This window comes from Carassius auratus, chromosome 4 (genome assembly GCF_003368295.1).
Source record: "Carassius auratus strain Wakin chromosome 4, ASM336829v1, whole genome shotgun sequence".
Lineage (NCBI taxonomy): Eukaryota > Metazoa > Chordata > Actinopteri > Cypriniformes > Cyprinidae > Carassius > Carassius auratus.
This window is the reverse complement of record NC_039246.1, coordinates 12,349,062-12,367,099: the sequence shown is the minus strand read 5'-3', so window position 1 is coordinate 12,367,099 and position 18,038 is coordinate 12,349,062. Positions and strand designations below refer to the sequence as shown.

The following is an 18,038-nucleotide window of genomic DNA, read 5'->3' as shown; positions in this document are numbered from 1 at the left end:
TTTCCTGTGGTTGTGGTTTTAACCCTCTCCAGCCATAATTTAGGGCTCAGAAAGGTTCACAAGTTGCATTGAGCTAAATGCATAAACCTGCTTTTTAAATCCCCTTGTGCAAAGACATTTCTGTGTCTTCCACTGGACGATGTGATTTGTTTTATTTGCATAGATTTTTCATTTCAGATGTACTTTGTAAGTATTATTTTGTGTGTATGTTCATATAATGGTGTATATGATACTTGTGTGTTTGCACAGATATTGTTTAACGCTACATATCTGTAGATGGCATACAAATCTGAAGTTTTGATTTCCTCTTTCAAATTATTATAAAGAAATATCTGTTTTTTAAAGAATTTGAAAATACTAAAAAGAGGCTTGAATGCAGGATTTGTATGGTCAAACACACAGACACATACAACACAAAGAGGGGGTTTAGACAGGTTTGCTTGTCTCTTAAGGTTCCTCTAATCTTCCTTACAAAAAAATCATGTTTTTTTGGTTCTATTGTACCTTAACCACTGCTTTTTAGATCTGCTGCTACATCATAGTTGGCTGGAAATGGTTAAAACAGTTCTTAGTGACTTTCAGTTTTCTATTTTTTTCGAGGACACCAGTCGAGAAACAAGCCTATCAGCACAAGAACTCAACATTTGTTGACTACTTATAGGATGTTAACTTTAATTAACTGAGAAGTCATCTTTTAACCCTTAGAAGGCTGGCATTGTCAATGTCATCCTGCAGTCTCATTCTCAGCCCCTATTTTCTGCCTCTCTTTATCTTTTGTACCACTGTTATTTTCATCCTCTTATCTGCCAAGGCTACTTTATTTCCTGCTGCTCCTTAAACTTCTTGCTAATAATGAATAAATTCTTCAGTATAATGCCAAGGTAAGGTGATCTGCATCTGGAGCAACTATACTTGTCCTTTAACTTCTTTTCTGCGAGATACAGACAAGTATATTTGTAGCTTTCTAAGGGTTGTGTCTGTCGAAATCCTCCATTTGGCAGGGGGAAAATGGTCAAATTGAGCAATGTTAGTGGTCTGGTCTATTTTGGGAAATGCTTTCTTGGTTATACAAACAACTCCACATGCTTCCCTGAGCTTTTTTTTTTTTTTCACATTCACCCGAACTACAGAATCATGTAGAGTAACATGCATGAAGCCTATTCACTCCCCCGGCTAACACCTGATGTTTGTATGTCATTTAATCGTGAGATGTGAGAGGCATACACAAAAAGTGAATGGTGATCTGAGTGCATTGCTCAGAGTATTCACACTTTGTGTATGAATGGTCAGTATTTAAATGTCGTTGTTTTTCGCTGTAGCCAACAACATATTTTGACTTGTCTTTTTTCTTTTCATCTCTCCACCACTGCCATATCTCTTTCTCTTTCTTTGTTTCTCTCTGTCTTTCTCGCCTGCCCCCATATTCCTCTTCATATTCGTAACAGGTGCAGGTCCCAATCCCCCAGTCCACAAGTGCCATGTCTCTGGTTTCCTGCAGCACCCCATTAGCCGCTTCTGCTTCTCAACAGGTAAAATCAATGTGTCTGACCAATCAGAATCATCTTTTCCTCCATTCATTAGAATAAATGAATATCCAATATTGGCCAAGGCAAATAAAGCACTCGTTTTCCAAACACTCCCAAGACCTTTTTGAGTTTTATTTTTGTTTTCATGTCTCTGGATTTTCTCCTGCGTGTGAAAGCTGTGGACATCAGAGGTGGCTTTCTCTTACACTGTGTTGTATTTGTTTCTTATAGTATGGAGGTTACTACGTCCAAGCACTCCCTTCGCAGGTAGAGAAAAAACCCATTCCTCTCTTTCTCTCTCTTCCTCTTTTTCTCTCTCTTCCTTATTTTCTTGTTTACACGCACTTCAAAGCTCTTTGCCTTGCCGTCTTAAGTTTTGTCATTACATCATTGCATAATGAGGTACTGTAGATGACAAAATGTTGCTCTGTTTGAATGAGGCTTGAAAAGCTTGTCAGTGTAGAAATTAAATTAAGTTTTAGTATGTCTATGTTGAGTTGTTCTTCAAAGGTAAGTTACTTAAAGGTGTTAATAAAGGAATGTTCCATGTTTAGCACAGTGATCAGCATCTCTGACGTCCACACACCATTGTTTTGTCCTTCGCTTTGTTAAAACAAAAATCAGATTTGCAGTAATGCACTTACAATGTAGGCTTATGGGGCGTGACATTCGAATGGGTTTCAAAGCAAGAATGTGAAGCTAGTATTTTTGTAAGTGCTTATTTTAGTGGTGGGAACACTGTCCGGTTAAACTCCTAGTTATGGGTTACGGCATTATGCTCTTGTGCAATGCCTTGCCCCATAGACTTGCATGTTAAGGCCATTACTGTAAATGAAAATGTCAATGTTTTGTTCGTTTTTACAAACTAAAGGAAGATGCTTTATTTAGATTATTTACATAGGCCTAATAGGATAAGCTGGTTGAGTGCAAACTCCATATTATCCTAAAATGTACTCATTATCTAATGCTTGGAGATTGGGATGGAGAGTATTTCATGCCAAAATGCTTACTCTCTTTTAGGGTGCTGTTCCACAACAGGCTTCTCTGGGGCCGACATCCCAACCAGGAGTATCATTACCCCAACAGCAAGCTCCCCAACAGCCTCCCAGCACTGTGGTTCAGAGCAGCTCCCAGATGCAGGTCCAGCCCGGCCCCCAGCCCACACAGGTACAGTCAAATGTGATGTAAGCAAATCAGGCTAAAAAGCAAAAATCCTGAAAAAAATCATAAATAAAGACACATTTTTTTTTGCATATTTTTTAAATATATATATTTATATTTTATATGCTACATATTTAAAGATGTATTATGTTTGAGTAGTAATGTTAAATATATTTTATAACTTATTATACATGTTCTGCATTACTACTGAAACATTGTTGAAATAATATATAGCATTATATTTTGTGTGTGTGTGCAGTTTCATGTTAACTTAGGAAATTACTTCGTAGAAGTTTTTTCTTCTTTTTGTTTGTTCTTTTAAAACAATGTACAGTGTATCTGTGGCCGTCTCTCTGACTTGCCTCAGCTGTGCTTGTTTGATGAATGTTTTCTGGCATGTTTCTGCCTGTATGTTGCACGGCTGTCAGTTGTGTGGTAATGAGATCAGTCTCTCTGTTCAGTTCCCAATGTTTAGTGCAGAGCTATTGTTTTCCCTTTCAGCTGAAAGCACGGTTACACTTTAGTGGCACAGAAAAGTTGTTTACTTATGATTTATCAGATGTGGGTTCTGTCACAAATAAATAAATTGTGTTATTTGTGTTTGATGTGTTGTTGGATTTGGATTTTATTTTGTGTTGTTGACCGTGATATAGTTTATAGGCACTTAGAGAAAGGTGCCCCTCCTAACTTAATCTAATAAGCATTTGGCACTCAAATTGGAGTTTGTTTTTCCTGTGTATTTTGCTTGCGGTCGTTGTGATCCACTGTTCACCCCGCGGCATGCTGTCTCTGTCATGTGGTCTGATCTTGTGATTGTTTGCCTTCGGTTTATTAAGACATCACTCCTTTTGCACATAAAATGGCCTTGCCATCTCCATCTCCCCCGGTCGGTGCTTGCAGACACATTTCCCTCCTCCTCCATCTTCCCAACCACACTAATCTGATCCAGCTACACCTCTCGTATCGTACTTTCCCCCAGCTTCTCTGCGCGCCAACTATAGCAGTTGCCCTGTTTTCGCAGCAGCCAGTGCCTGAAGCGCTGACATGCCCAGCAGCTGTGCCTGTTGCAGCCATGTCCCCATCAGTGCTGCCGCCCCATCTGCCCCAATTGGTGCCGCCTCTAATGACACCTGTGCCAACCATCCATGTGGTCACAGTCCCTTCCCCAACTGAACATCCATGTTTGCCAGCAGACACCCCAGCGCAGGTACCTGGAACAGACCGAACCGGCCCTAAACACATCAGTGCAGTTTTTGTTTGCTTTATAGGGCAAAGCTATTATATTGACATTTCATGCTTATGTTAATCTCTGTTTGTCTGGGAAGCATAGCTGCTTAGCTGTCCTTATACAGCGTCCTTTCTTTTCTCGGCTGTGAAAAAAGATCCGTTTTTTTTTTTTTTTTTTTTTTTTGAAAATACTTGGGCTTTGCCTGAAGCAGTTGTACTTTTTATTTAGACATGCATTGTTTTTTTGTCTTCTTTGATCTGACTGTTTGCATCTCTTTCTTTTACATTTCCTTTGTTTTTGTTGTTTGCTCTTCCAGACATCTCATAGCGTGTCTCAGACTTTGACGACAGAGCTGTCACAACTCCAAACTCCTGCTGTGGAGAGGTAAGAATCACTATTTAGCAGATTCACAATGTGTTTACCTGTAAGTGAAAAACACTACAAAACATGCACAGTTTGACGCAGATGCAATGTGATGTACTACTAAAGTCGTAATGGTGTTTTCATTTCTTTTTTTCCATTAGTGGTCATTCTGATGTGGCATCTGGGCTCAGTGATGGTAATGAGGGCGTAACAGGTGGCAGGCATGAGGGTCGTTCTGCCAAAAGGCACCAGCGCAGATCAGTACGCAGCCGTTCACGCCATGAAAAAACCTCTAAGGCCAAGCTCAACGTTCTTAATGTACGTCCAACACATTGGCCTTTTTCTTTTATTGTTTTTGTAGTTTTTGATGGTGGTGAAAAAACACGAGATGTTAAATAAAACATGATGTCTGTTTCAGATATCCAGAATGGGCGATAGAGTTGCAGAATGTCAATTAGAAACACACAACAGAAAAATGGTGACCTTTAAGTTTGATTTAGACGGCGATAACCCAGAGGAAATTGCACAGATAATGGTAACTTGAAACACCACCCGCATTTTTTAATAATGAACAGATATGCTCAATTAACCTGTGATTTCTTTTGATCTTTATCTATGTGACGAAAAGCTGATGTCGATTAAAATTACATTTCTGTTTCCAAAATACACTTTGAGCTGTCAAAACTGGTTAAGAAGAGGCGTTATGTCATGTTTTAGGTACAAAGTGAATTCATTCTAGAGAACGAGCGCGAGTCCTTCATCGAGCAGATTCGAGAGGTCATAGAAACAGCAGATGAGAAAGGTGTGGAGAGAGAGTGCAGCCAGGTAGGTACCTTGTTGTACTCTTGTGTTGAAGTGATTCTTGTGAACATCACAATTAACAATGTATCACCAATGATTCCAGACGGTTAGTGATCACGAGCAACATATGCCCACCACATCTGCACCTCTTGAGCAAGGTAGATCTCACAGTCCCTCAATGTAAAACAAGTTAATGTCCCTTTTTAATGATGCATCAGCACTGAAGTCTTTTTCCCTCCCAGGTGTGCCGCCTAGTTCAGCTGCCCAGGTGGTCCACTCTGCAGGCCGAAGGTTTATCGTGAGCCCAGTGCCTGAATCCAGACTGAGGGAACAGTTCTTTAGCTCACCCCAAACCACAATCGAAGAGCCTTCATCCTGTGAGTGTACTATGTGAATTAATGTTATAGGTTAGATAATACATTTATGCATTTAGCAGATGGTGCAAAAGCAATTAGTGAAAGAGACAACAGTATTTGTAATATCCAGTGCATGGTTTGTTTGACAACTAGATTAGGAAGTAGAAATATAGAAAAGACATTTTTAGATCACTCCTACTACAAATAGACTAGGCTAGAAGATGTTAGACAACTTATGCAACTGCATATTTATATTTTGTCTTGAATTTTTCTTTTTTATCAGCTGTGTCAGTTGCACTGCCTGCCTTGGGGCTTTCTATGTCTGCTTCTGCAGTTAGTCTACAGCAGGCCTTCTCTGAAATGCGCCAAGGGCATTTTGACCCGGGTCCCAGCACTGCGCCACCTATGCTCCATGTCTCGATGCCCCCTCTGGTCCCCGGCACAGCACCCTTGCCCTCTAGCGCCGCCCCGTTGGTCCCTCCCACAGTGTCTTCTGAAGTGACCTCTTCACCATCTCTGCCCTCTGTCTCCATAAACCCTCCGGGGTCATCATCTCCTCCTCCTTCTTCCCTTCCTGCCTCCTCCGTGACCTTCCCTCCAGCCCATTCGCAACTCCCTCTACCCCAAGGTCAAGCTGTACCTGCCATCATCAGTGTTATTTCCACTCCTTCCTCTCTGCCAATGCCAGCTGTGCCTGCCACAACATCCTTCCCCCAAACCTCAGTCCCCATGCCCGCACCTGCCTGTACTGGAGCCCCGCTCGCTCACCCCGTGAGTCCTATGGGATCTGTTTCTGGTGGCAGTAGTGAACAGCCAATCCCCTCCTCTTCAGCTCAGCTCACACCACCGGTCATCCCCACCACAGCCATCCAGACGCCTCCGCTCGCACCATCCACCACTACGGTTATTCCCACTTCAGCTGCTCAATCACAAGTGCCCATCCTCCAGCCGGTTACCACCAACATACCCATCGTGCAGCCCACACCCGTGCACAGCCAACCTCAAACCTCCACCGTGGCCAATCAGAGCCATGCACATTGTGTAGAATGTGAGAACGACCTGCAGGGAAAAGGTGTTGATGACATTCAGGCTCTAGATAAAAAGCTGCGCTCGCTCTTCATGGATCTGGGCTCTGGTCCGCCCTCTGCCCAATCTGATGTCACATCTGACCCCATGGCGGCTGCAAGCATCCCTGGCACCTCCTCTCCAACTGCCTGCACCACCCCTAGTGGCACCCCTCTCCCTCCCTCAAGTTTACCCCTTAACTCCTCCAGTCAGCCCACAGGCTCTCCCATGACATCCATGGGTAATGCCTCCACACCGGTCTGCTACAGTCAGACGACTCCATCCAAAGCGCCATTATCAAGATTACCGGTGAGTTACCTTTGTCAAAAATTCAAAAGGCCGATTTAAAGTTTCTCAAGAAACCCTCAACATGTATGGCCACACCACAAAATCAAAGAAAAAAATGAATTATTTTTTTACAAAGCAAATAAAGCCAATTTTTAGCACAGTTATGATTTTTTTGATATAATGAAGATTTTTTTTTTTTTACAATTTTCTCAATACGACTCAATAATATATATACTGAAAAACACAAAATGCAAAAAATGTAGGTGCATTTTAAAATCAACTTATGCTTTATGAAATTAAACTTCTATTTTAATGAATTATATGCAGCGATAAACAAAATGTAAACTAAAGCTGCAAGATTCTGGATAAATTGAGAATGTTTTTTTTATATATAGGCCTATGGATTGGAAATCACGATTCTAAAGAAAAAAAAAAGATTAGAAAAATAAACAAAACCTAATTTACTATTGATTCTGACAAAATGTTAAATGCTTAACTCTTTTTTTCTTTTTCTTTTTTTATTAATTTGTACAAAATAAAAATATATATAATTAAAAAGTCAGTGTCTAAATTCATAAAGACCTGCTTCTCAATTAGAATATTTTGCATGAATGATTCAATGACAAATACTTATTTAAAACTGGCAGTTGTATATATATAATTGATTAAAATAAACTTAATTTTAATTATGAATGTAAATAATAATAATCATGTGTCCAGGCAAAATCATTTACATTACTGCAGTTTTTAAAAATAAATGTAAACTGTTTTCAGCAAGGACACATTAAAATGATCAAAAGATACTGTAAAGATGTTTATAATGTTACAACATTTTAAAATTCTAAATAAATACTGTTCTTTTGATGTTTTTATTTATCAAAAAAAAAAAAAGTTTCAATGGTAGTAAGTATCCAGTGTAGTGTGTTTGTGTGTATATACAGTAATGTACATTTGGGGCATCGTTGTCATGAAAACAATGTAAAAATGCAAATAAGTTAGACATCATGGTGCCAGTTCAAGTAAACACTGTTCTTGTCTTTAACATCGCATTTTAACCTCCCTCTCTCAAACCACTAACAGTATTGAAACCTGTATGATTTTAGTCTTATTTTTAAACCAAGTTTATGCATGACTGACAAAATGCATGATATTGTAGTTCTACATCAGTGCCATATAACTCAACTGACACTTTTCTGTAATAGTATAAGAAAGCTCTAGTCCCATTTTGAGTACAGCTTTGACCATAACGCTCAGTCTTATGCTGCATGTAGCTAGTGGTGGTTCATTGGCACCTCTGCCAGCTCTCGATCTTTAAAATGCTTTAGATTCTCTTCCATCTTCATTCATTAGGTGTTGCCTGTCGGCCCAGATCAGGCTGGCACGCCACCCACAGAGCACCTACCACCCTTCCCAGGACCTTGTTTAACTCAGGTGCCCTTTTCTTCTTTCTTTCTCTTTCTCACTCTGTTTTTACATAGTTGCATTCCTGTAAAACACGCAGAGCATGAGTAAAGATTTGTAATCGCATAAGAATCAAACCACTGCATGGCGTAGCTTTCCTTTGAGGCCGGTTAGGAGCATGACCTGTGACACTCATTAACTCGGATTCGCTCCTCTTTCTCTTTTTCTCTGTCGTTGACGAGTGGAAAACAGGAAGGTTATGCTTTCAGAAAACATTATCACACATGAAGCAGTGTTTTGACTCAGGTTTTGATCTTATTGGGATTGTAAAAATCCTCAAATTCATTTATTTTATGATAGTTAAAGCTGCAGTAGGTAACTTTTGTAAAAATATATTTTTTACATATTTGTTAAACCTGTCATTATGTCCTGACAGTAGAATATGAGACATATAATCTGTGAAAAAAATCAAGCTCCTCTGGCTCCTCCCAGTGGTCCTATTGCCATTTGCAGAAATTAATCCGCTCCCGGTAAGAAAACAACCAATCAGAGCTGCGGTCCGTAACTTTGTTTGTGTTCAAAATGTAGAAAAATGTATATAATAAGCAAGTACACCCATGAATCCATTTTTCCAAACCGTGTTTTTAGTTTGTCCTGAATCACTAGGGTGCACCTATACTAAGTGTTTATATTCTGACTATTTTAGATTGCTTCGGGGATACCGCGGCGGAGTAACCCAGTAACTTTGTGATTCTTCATAGACATAAACAGAGAGAAGTAGTTCCGGCTACGATGTTCTTCCGCAAGACGCAAGTAGTTCTGTTTATTAACCGCTAGAACGTCAAAAGTTACCTACCCCAGCTTTAAAGGAAGGATGAAAGTATTTCTCTGTCCCGTTGTTAAATTTGAGCTGTTTTTCAAAAGCCGTAATTCTAATTAGCTAAGATAGTTTACAGTTTCTTTTATTAATATTATTATTATTTTTAAGTGTGTTGACATGCTTTGTTTTGAGCATTGCTTCTGCTCTGACTCTTATTGAGTGTAATCTTTAAGCCCTAAAACATCAGTGATTTGTTATCTTTTAGCATGTTGTGGATGAAGTTCAATTTCGTTCAGTTCTCAGTTAATCAAAGTCATTCAGACGTTATATAATTTCCCTTGCTCCAATTGAACCCTGCTTACATTCACGTCATACTCAGAGAAAATCCTTCCCTTCTGCTTAAGGCGATTCATTCTAAATGCAAGAGACTTTCTCTAATCCTGTAGATTTGATGTGATATTTTTCATCCATCACTTGTGAATAGAAAACTTACAGTGATTGCACTCAGCCGCAAGCCAACCTGTAAAAACATTTCAGGAACCGTGGTGCATGGACCAATTAAAGGATTTACTCTCCATTTCACAAATATGTAGTGGAACATGAAAGGAAACCTCAGCTTGGATTAAAAGCATTTAGTTCTTCCAGGCAGTGGTCATCTGACCCTGTACTTACTGTAAGAGATCATCTCATGCAGAAGTTAATTAGATACACAGTTCCCCTGCTGTATTTGTGTGCACTTGCCATGAGTAATAAGTGTACAAGGCTGCATGTGTGTGTTTCTTGGGACTAAGTGAACTTGACTAATTGCCGAAATGGATTATTTAGTCCCAGCAGCCCCTGGAGGATCTGGATGCCCAGCTGAGACGGGCGCTGAGTCCAGAAACCGTCCCAGTCAACAGTGTCACGCACCAGGTACACGCAACACTGACTGGGGTCTGGCCAAAAACACCAGCACACGTGGATTGAGTGCAGTATCTGTCTGATATGATTTATTGCAGTTAAAGATTCAAAACTGCACTACTGGAAATTCTACATACACCAAGAACAGATAAAAAGAAATGGTTCTCAAATTAGCTCCTCATCTATCTATCTATCTATCTATCTATCTATCTATCTATCTCATTTTTTAAAATCTTTACGTATATTAATACTTATCTAAAATAACCTTATATAATATTTGATTATTAATAGTTTATCATTTTATTTATATATAATGATAAATAATTATTAATAAATATTATATATGATCATATTAGATAAATACAGAATACATATAGATATAAAAAAAATATAGATTAGTGCTGTCAAACGATTAATCCCAATTAAGCGCATCTAAAAGAAAAGTTATGTATAAATATATTTTAGATACAAATATAACATATTTTTCTTAAATGTATACATGCATGTGTGTGTATTTTTATATGCATAAATATAAATACACAGAGTACACACCCATACTGTATATTATGTCCACAAAAACTTTTATTTTGGATGCGATTAATCCCAATTGATCTTTTGACAGCACTAATGTGTGAATAATTATAAATTGTCTAGTTTTTTTTTTTTTTTTTATGCACATCATCTGCAAATGTCTGTAATCTGTTTCTCATCCCTGTAGTCATCTATCACTGGGATGCCACCTGGAGGACAGCCAGGTATGTGCTGCCAATTTTACTTTAACGTGTTCTTTAAACAAACCGTAGGCAGCTAAAAAGTGAAGTTTATTTTTATGTTACATGGGCTCATTATCAGCTCTGCTTATTAATGATGATTCTCTTTCAGTTCCGTTTTCTCTGGATGATGAGACCACAGTTGCACCTGCAGCTGGAGGATACACACTGGGACGATTCCAGGTACCTTGATTTCGCAATGTGATAAAAGGAACGGGATGTTCATAGTGTTTGAGTATGACAGCAGGTGGCATTCTTGTTCTCGCTTTCGTTCAGGTGTCAGCGGCTCCTGATGAAAACGCCCCGCAGGCTCCCATCACCTCTCGTGACTCATCCTCCACATCTTCTTCCTCCACCACCTCCTCCTCTTCATCATCCTCCTCCAGTCTCTCTAGCCCTGAGAACACGCTGCACCGAACCTCCTCTCACCATAGAGACACGAAAGCAGATGTGGTTGATGGCCTCCCTGCTCTCCCCGACCAGACGACAACCCAACCCCAGCCCACCACCATCGGCCGTTTCCAGGTGACCACCAATACTGACACAAAGGTGGGCCGTTTCTCAGTGAGCAAAGCACAGGACGAGGCTCCTGTGGCAAGCTTACAACCCCCAGAACCCCAACCAGGACCTCAAGCCCATCTAGCTGTAGGCAACGGTCCGGCTCAGAGCCCCGGGAGCCTCAACAACTCCATCAGCTCCTACTTCAGCAGCGACAATGACTCCGAGTTTGAAGATGAGGACTTTAAAAGAGAAGTCAGCAAGCTGAGGGAGAAGTATGTTTGGTTTTGATTCATATATTGTAACAGGAAAGTGTAACATAGTTTAAAGATATGCAGTGTAATTGTGACTTCCTTGTTTTCCTCCTAGGCACATGATGGAGAGTCAGGCTCTGTACACCCGGCAGAAGGCAGAGATTGACGCCCTTTTTGCTCGCTTGGGCAAAGCACCTCCCGCCATGGTCAACCCTCCCGTTGTGAACCCAGCCGGACGCAGACGACGTCACACCAAGAGCAAAAGCAGCAAATCCAGCCGCAGTAGCTCACAGGGAAGCAAGAGTCCTGTACAGCCAGGTATTCACTTCTGCTTTGTCTTTTTGTGCAAATCAGGAGTTGGATTCATTTGAATTTATGAATTCAGCCCCAGAAAGTTTAAATCTGTGTTTGTGTCCTGACTCTTTTATACGTATGTGTGTTTTTGTTGGTGGTCTTACAGCAACCAGCACTTTTTCAGCACAGAGCGCTCCCTCTCTGTACCCGCCTCAGCAGGCCTTCCTGGCCCCTGGGGGGATGATAGATGGGGGGAGCAGCCCTCTGCTCCAGTCCTTCAAACCCTCCCCTTCTAATGAGAACCTGTGCTCCGCTTACACCAGTGACGCCACGCTCTCTGCGCCCAGTTTGTGTGTCACCTCGCAAGGTAAAAATAAAGAAACCTAACATTTCACAGCCCTAAGCTTGAACCTGTGCTTTTTATTTTTTGACTTTGTTACACAAAGTAACAAAGATAAATTGACATTAGGGGTGGGCAGAAAGCGGAAAAAAAAACATTCTCTCAATTTTGATCTATAACAAATATCAGTGTGTGCATATTTTTATTACAAAGCAAAACGTTTAAATCATATTTTAACCATTGAAATGAAAAACTTTTGTCGTCATTACATTGAAATGCATTTCTAAAAATACTAATATTTTTATAAATCAATCTTAAATGTAATTTAAAAAAATCTAAACATTGTGGACAAAAAGTATTTTTAATGTAAATAGATTAGATCAATCTCTTCTCATTTGATTTACTCATCTTATTTGCATTTGCTTTGATTTCAGAATAAGGGACAACTGTTCGTGCTTCACCTTCTTCCTCGCAAATTTATGCCAAAATTATGGTATTTATGACTAATTTCAACCCATATATCGCCCACTCCTAAATAACATAGTTAACTGTTTTGGTTCTGTAATTTTGGGAAGTTTTAGTCACATAAAGCAGCTCTGGCCTATTTCCTGTGGGTCCTCCAAATATGAGGAGAAAACTTCAGGATGACACAGTTGGAAGAAACTTGTCTAGTGGTCATCATAATGTTATTTTCCCCTCTAATGTTCCTATGATTTTTGTGGTGGATCATATATCGGTGCTAGTGCTGGTGAATCAAAACTAAACATAGGAATATTTGCTTTGCCTATCTGAGAAAGTGCACGCTTTGGTTTGGATGAAGCTGCAGGGCTGATGCTTGTGCCTCCAGGGGGCGCTTTTCCTCCCTTTCCTTTCCGTACAGCTCTACGCTCACCCACCCAGGGCCACTCCTCCCCTCCTTCACCTCCTTCACTCTCTGTCAGGAATTCATGGCTTACTGACCTCTGTTACCATTCTCACTGTGTATTTGTGTACGTTTCCTTTCTCTCTCTCTCTCTCTCTCTCTCTCTCTCTCTCTGCTGTCTGCTCCATCTCTCTCTCTCTCTCTCACTGTCTCTTCCTCTCTTCCACCTCTCTCTTTCTCTTTCCCTCTTTTTGTACCACAGGCTGTGTAAAGTTCAGCTGTGGGTCGGAGAGAGTGACCTTCAAACCAGGTGGCAGGAGGACGCGTTTTCTGAGTACGCCCTGCTTGGCTCTTTGTGTGTAACGCTTTTTCTTTTGTCTCTTTCCTACAATGTCATGTGATTAGTTCTTGATTCTGCCAAGCCTACTGATTGGCCGATCATCTCAGACATTGTATCATGAATCTTTAACAGTTTTCGTTCATATCCCGTAATGCACTAGTGTAACCTATGATGTCTGATAATTATTTCTAATTCAACGGTGTTCACAAGTGGGCACTTTGTCATTTGTAATTCATCTAACTAGTTTTAATGTTCCCTTCATATATGCTTTGGTTTAACATTATAATAAAATGTGCAAATTGCTGAAGATAATTACTAATAATTTATAAGATGAATAACATGCTGCATTTCACAGTGACCGAAAACAGTACGGCTTGTACTTTAGCAGTTTCCAAGTAGTTTAAGCAATTTCTACTGAAAATACACATCAATTTCACAAAAAAATCACAGCTGGATGCCATAAACAACTTAGTCCAATTGTTGTAATTATAGCTAAGAATTTAAATGTGCAGTGTCCATATACTGGTAACACTTCACAATAAAGTTGGAAATTTTAATATTTTTAATAATAAAAAGGTAAAATGAACTAATAATGAGCATCATTTATTAAGGTAGGTAAATGTTAATTTCTTCATATGCTAAATAATTTCACTTTGTATAACTCAGTAAAGTTAATATATTATAAAAAATCTATTAACATAATAAGCCTAGATTAAGGGCCTAATAAGCATAGATTAATAAATTGTATATAGTAGTTTATTGTTAGTGTTTTTTCAGTATTATTGACACTGTTAAAATAGTATTAATATTTTGAATTAGTTTTTTTAATTTGTTTTAATAATTGTATGTACTTGTCACTTTTGTTTATTTTTAACATATCTAACATTTATTTTAGTAATATAATATATTTTAATATTGTGGTATATAATTATATTTAATATTTATTTATTATTTCCAAGTTGTTTTTATTTATATATATATATATATATATATATATATATATATATATATATATATATATATATATATATATACTACTATAATTAATTTCTTTATCTCACTACTTAATCTTCAGTTAATTGCCAAGGCATTTGTAATTTCTGTTTGTTTGTTTTTAAGTGTAATATTTTTATATCAATTTAAGTTTTATAATTAATAAAAAAAAATATATAGTTTTAGTTCACAATAAGATTGTTACCGACTGTAATGCAAATACTAACGGTAATTTATTGTAATGATATGGCTCATGTTCTTCAGTATTGTTTGGCTCTTCCTTTTCTGACACATGCAGTGTGACTATTATTTATGTCATTTATGAATTTTCCTTAGTCTCTTTTCTTTAATAATAAAAAAAAAGTCCATTAGAGCAGGTACTTTTACACATCCTCTCACATCAGCACAATCTTTCTTTGCAATCTTATCTTTTTTAAGCTGCCGTCACAATGTCAGTGCACCTGATCACAGACCCGATAGTCACAACCACACGTGAACCTTCCTTCGCTCACCCCACCTTCACTGAGCATGAGCGTAACAGCCATCAGGGCTTGATTTCAGGTTTTAGATTAGCATGTTCTGATACACTCCCATAATGCACTGTGTTTGACGTGGAGTTACTGTAACACTGATTCTCTTCAATCCCACCGTTCTCTCCATGCTTCAGGGAAGATGGTGAAAAAAGTGTGCCCCTGCAACCAACTTTGTAGTAATTATCTCTCTTTTTTTACATCCTCCCACTCCTCCTTCCCTCTCTTTCCTGTCATCACCTCTCGCTTCATGTCCTGTGGCCTGTTGAAGCTGGTATTCCCACGAAGCTCTCAGGCTGACTTGAGCATTTTTTTCCTGTGATGATCCATTCATGTGTTTATAAGTGTGGCATGCCACGTGTGTTTTCACTCTCAAATTAAACTCGCACTGCCCTAAATTTGAAACCAAACTGGAAATCACTCTCGATAAACGCCTCGCCAGGCGACACTGCCCCACTCACCAGTAGACTGACTAATGCACTCTAAATGGACCTGTCTGAGCACTCGTCCCATTATGCACAAGCCAATTTGTAGCCCCAGAGTCCCTTCTGCACCTTTATCTCCTTAAGACTCATCCCACTTACTGCACATCGACCTCATCCTGTTTCGAATGGAGTTTCTCGCCTATTACAAGGGTCTAATGAGGCCTGGCTGATCTCCCCCTCACTGTGCACAAGCCTTAATCACTATCCAGTGCACAAACCACTGTATCGAGGGAATACAACTCGCATTTTACACGCAGAAAGGTAGGTTTTCACAAAGAGGATTCCGGGATCCTCCAGTATTAAACAAAGTGAATGGAAGTCATCCAGTAAATGCTGAAGTCAAGCTGCGTTTGGAGCCTCCTCCTCTCCCTTAGCCCTTTTCCACCAGGTGGTGCCATTTTTTATTTTTGTTGGCCAAATCTATTATTAAGGTTTTATGAATATTGTAGCATTCACAATATTTTATGTGGATGCATGTATTCGATCAGAAATGCACTTTAAAATAACTTTTGTCTAATTTAATATATTTTAAAATGTAATTTATTCCTGTTATCAAAGCTTAATTTTCAACATCATTACTCCAGTCTTCAGTGTCACATGAGCCTTCAGAAATCATATATAGCAATATAATTTGCTGTTCAAGAAACATTTCTTCTTATCAATGTTGAAAACAGTTATTGCTTCCCTCAGTTTTCATGCAAGCCCTGGTGTTTAGGGGTAAATATTTAAAAACTGCCATGTATTGACCGCAAACTATACAGTTGTTTTTTAAAAATGATTCATTTCGTTTTAAAGGCCAGTATAAACCAAATGAATTAAACTGGGCAAAAATTGGATACCAGTTATGGCGTCAGCACCAGCATGGTGGAAAAGGATTTGCATGGCTTGCTCTGGACAACATTGCCCAGAATTCCTTTTGGTGCTTCATTTTTTTTTTTTTTTTTTTTTTTTTTTGCTGCATTCTGGAGGGGCTGTGTTTGCCATCCTAACAGGTCTTATGTGTCGCCGGGTGGCTGCCTGGATAGTTGGCAAGATATTTGCGCTGTTTGTTTTTAACTGATCAAGATTTTTTGAATATTTTTCCCCCATCAGCTTTATTTTTGACTTACAATCTATTCTTCAAATGCATCAGCTCTTTGTTCCACAACAGATATGTGTAGATAAATGGACCAATCAGCTTATACCAGTGCATGTTTAAGTACCGTTATCTCTTAGTCATGACAGTGATGAGTCTTACGAAGGAGCTGAGGCATTTCCACTAATTTGGTGAATTTTTCATCTTGCTTCCCATTAACTGTTCAGTAAAGAGAGCTTTTTTGTAAACATGTACCATATAATCCTCACTGCAATGCTTTGTTTTTCATAAAGAGGCTTTTGTACTCATACTTCCTGTTAATATTAATGTGCTAACAAGATTAAGGCCGTTTTTGTTTTAGTATTTTGTCCAAGCTAATAGTACTAATCAACAATCTTATTACGCTTCTAAATAGTAGGTACTGAACGTTTCAGATTGTTAGCCTCCATGAATTTTGAGACATTGCAGTTCAATTTAATCTAATAATGGTCTGGAGCTCATGGTGAATCCATTTCCATTTCACTACCTTGTGTTGCAATAAAAACAACCATGGCAAGCATGATGATGAAGCCCAGGCAGATGCGGAGCGCTAGGTTTATGTACAGATGAAAAGCCAGAGATGGTGTTTTAATACTGTCTTCGTGACCTGTTTTGCAGGCTGGACTCAAAGTGATAAAAGTGTCACTTTAGCCTCAGAGCGGATGCCCAGGTGCTCGATAGGGCCTCACTGCCATGACTTTTTTTTATACACATGACATTATATTATACAGTTGTGCTCTTAAGTTTACATACCCTTTATATAATCTGCAATATGTTTTGCTTTTATTTAAATTAGAAGAGATTGAATTAAATATTTTTATTTAGTTTTGTCATAAAGAACCTGCATAACAGATATTTAAATATAATCATAAGTCAAAATAAAAGCTTAAATGTAATAACTGTTAGCGTTTTCAAACCCTTCAGTGCTCAAAATATTGCTCTATGCTCTTTATTTTAAATGTCTTGCTTTTACTCACAGCAGCTCTATTTATTTTAAGCAAGCTTTTATTGGTTTAACTAATAATAATAATAATAATTTATTTATTTCCAGGTCAAAATGTAGTTTTGAATGTACAATCTGTTATGACTAAAAAGTCATTAGAATCCGGTCTAACCAGGGTAGAACTAAATGGAAAGAAATATATATATTTATACTGTATATGTATAACCATATATTAAAAATCTCTTCTTTTTTAAATCAATAATTTTGCAGATTATATAAGGCGTATGTAATCTAATGTGAGGAGCTGTATATAAAAATATACACACATATAGTCTGTGGGGCTTCAGATTGTATCAGCTGTGTTAGTATGATGCATGTTGGACTGAATTCATTTTTACGATCATATTCCCTCTTCGTGTCTTTTTCTCCACTCAGGGACGAGCAGCACCAACACGGTGGCGGGAAGCATTCAGAATCAAAACCAGCCGCCCATCTCTCAGTCCCAGAGCTGCAAGGGCATGTTCACAGACGAGCTGCACAAATTGGTGGACAACTGGGCCAGGGACGCTATGAACCTGTCGCAGGGCAAGAGAGGCTCCAAGCACCAACAACAAGTATCTCCTCAGGGCCACAGCTACGAAGTAAGACATTGTCCTTCACAGTTCTCAACCTTTAGGCCCTCAAAGTCCACTTTCCTGCAGAGTTT

At 38.8% G+C, this 18,038-nt stretch overlaps 1 protein-coding gene across 5 annotated transcripts in view; it reads left to right on the top strand.

The window, feature by feature from the left end:
• The window catches only part of LOC113058770 (serine/threonine-protein kinase WNK1-like), a 68,951-nt gene that overhangs the window by 47,081 nt on the left and 3,832 nt on the right, over positions 1-18,038 (top strand). For 2 of the 5 annotated variants that reach the window (XM_026226981.1, XM_026226989.1), the window contains 21 exons: positions 1,446-1,529; positions 1,758-1,793; positions 2,547-2,693; positions 3,709-3,894; positions 4,232-4,299; positions 4,440-4,596; positions 4,697-4,813; positions 4,996-5,103; positions 5,183-5,237; positions 5,322-5,456; positions 5,719-6,809; positions 8,139-8,219; positions 9,835-9,921; positions 10,628-10,664; positions 10,792-10,862; positions 10,956-11,452; positions 11,547-11,749; positions 11,892-12,092; positions 13,190-13,282; positions 14,928-14,969; positions 17,768-17,973. In XM_026226981.1, the coding sequence (XP_026082766.1) occupies positions 1,446-1,529; positions 1,758-1,793; positions 2,547-2,693; positions 3,709-3,894; positions 4,232-4,299; positions 4,440-4,596; positions 4,697-4,813; positions 4,996-5,103; positions 5,183-5,237; positions 5,322-5,456; positions 5,719-6,809; positions 8,139-8,219; positions 9,835-9,921; positions 10,628-10,664; positions 10,792-10,862; positions 10,956-11,452; positions 11,547-11,749; positions 11,892-12,092; positions 13,190-13,282; positions 14,928-14,969; positions 17,768-17,973 (3,702 nt within the window). The remainder of the gene's footprint in view (positions 1-1,445; positions 1,530-1,757; positions 1,794-2,546; positions 2,694-3,708; positions 3,895-4,231; positions 4,300-4,439; positions 4,597-4,696; positions 4,814-4,995; positions 5,104-5,182; positions 5,238-5,321; positions 5,457-5,718; positions 6,810-8,138; positions 8,220-9,834; positions 9,922-10,627; positions 10,665-10,791; positions 10,863-10,955; positions 11,453-11,546; positions 11,750-11,891; positions 12,093-13,189; positions 13,283-14,927; positions 14,970-17,767; positions 17,974-18,038) is intronic. The other 3 variants (XM_026226974.1, XM_026226997.1, XM_026227006.1) reach the window with 3 other exon arrangements.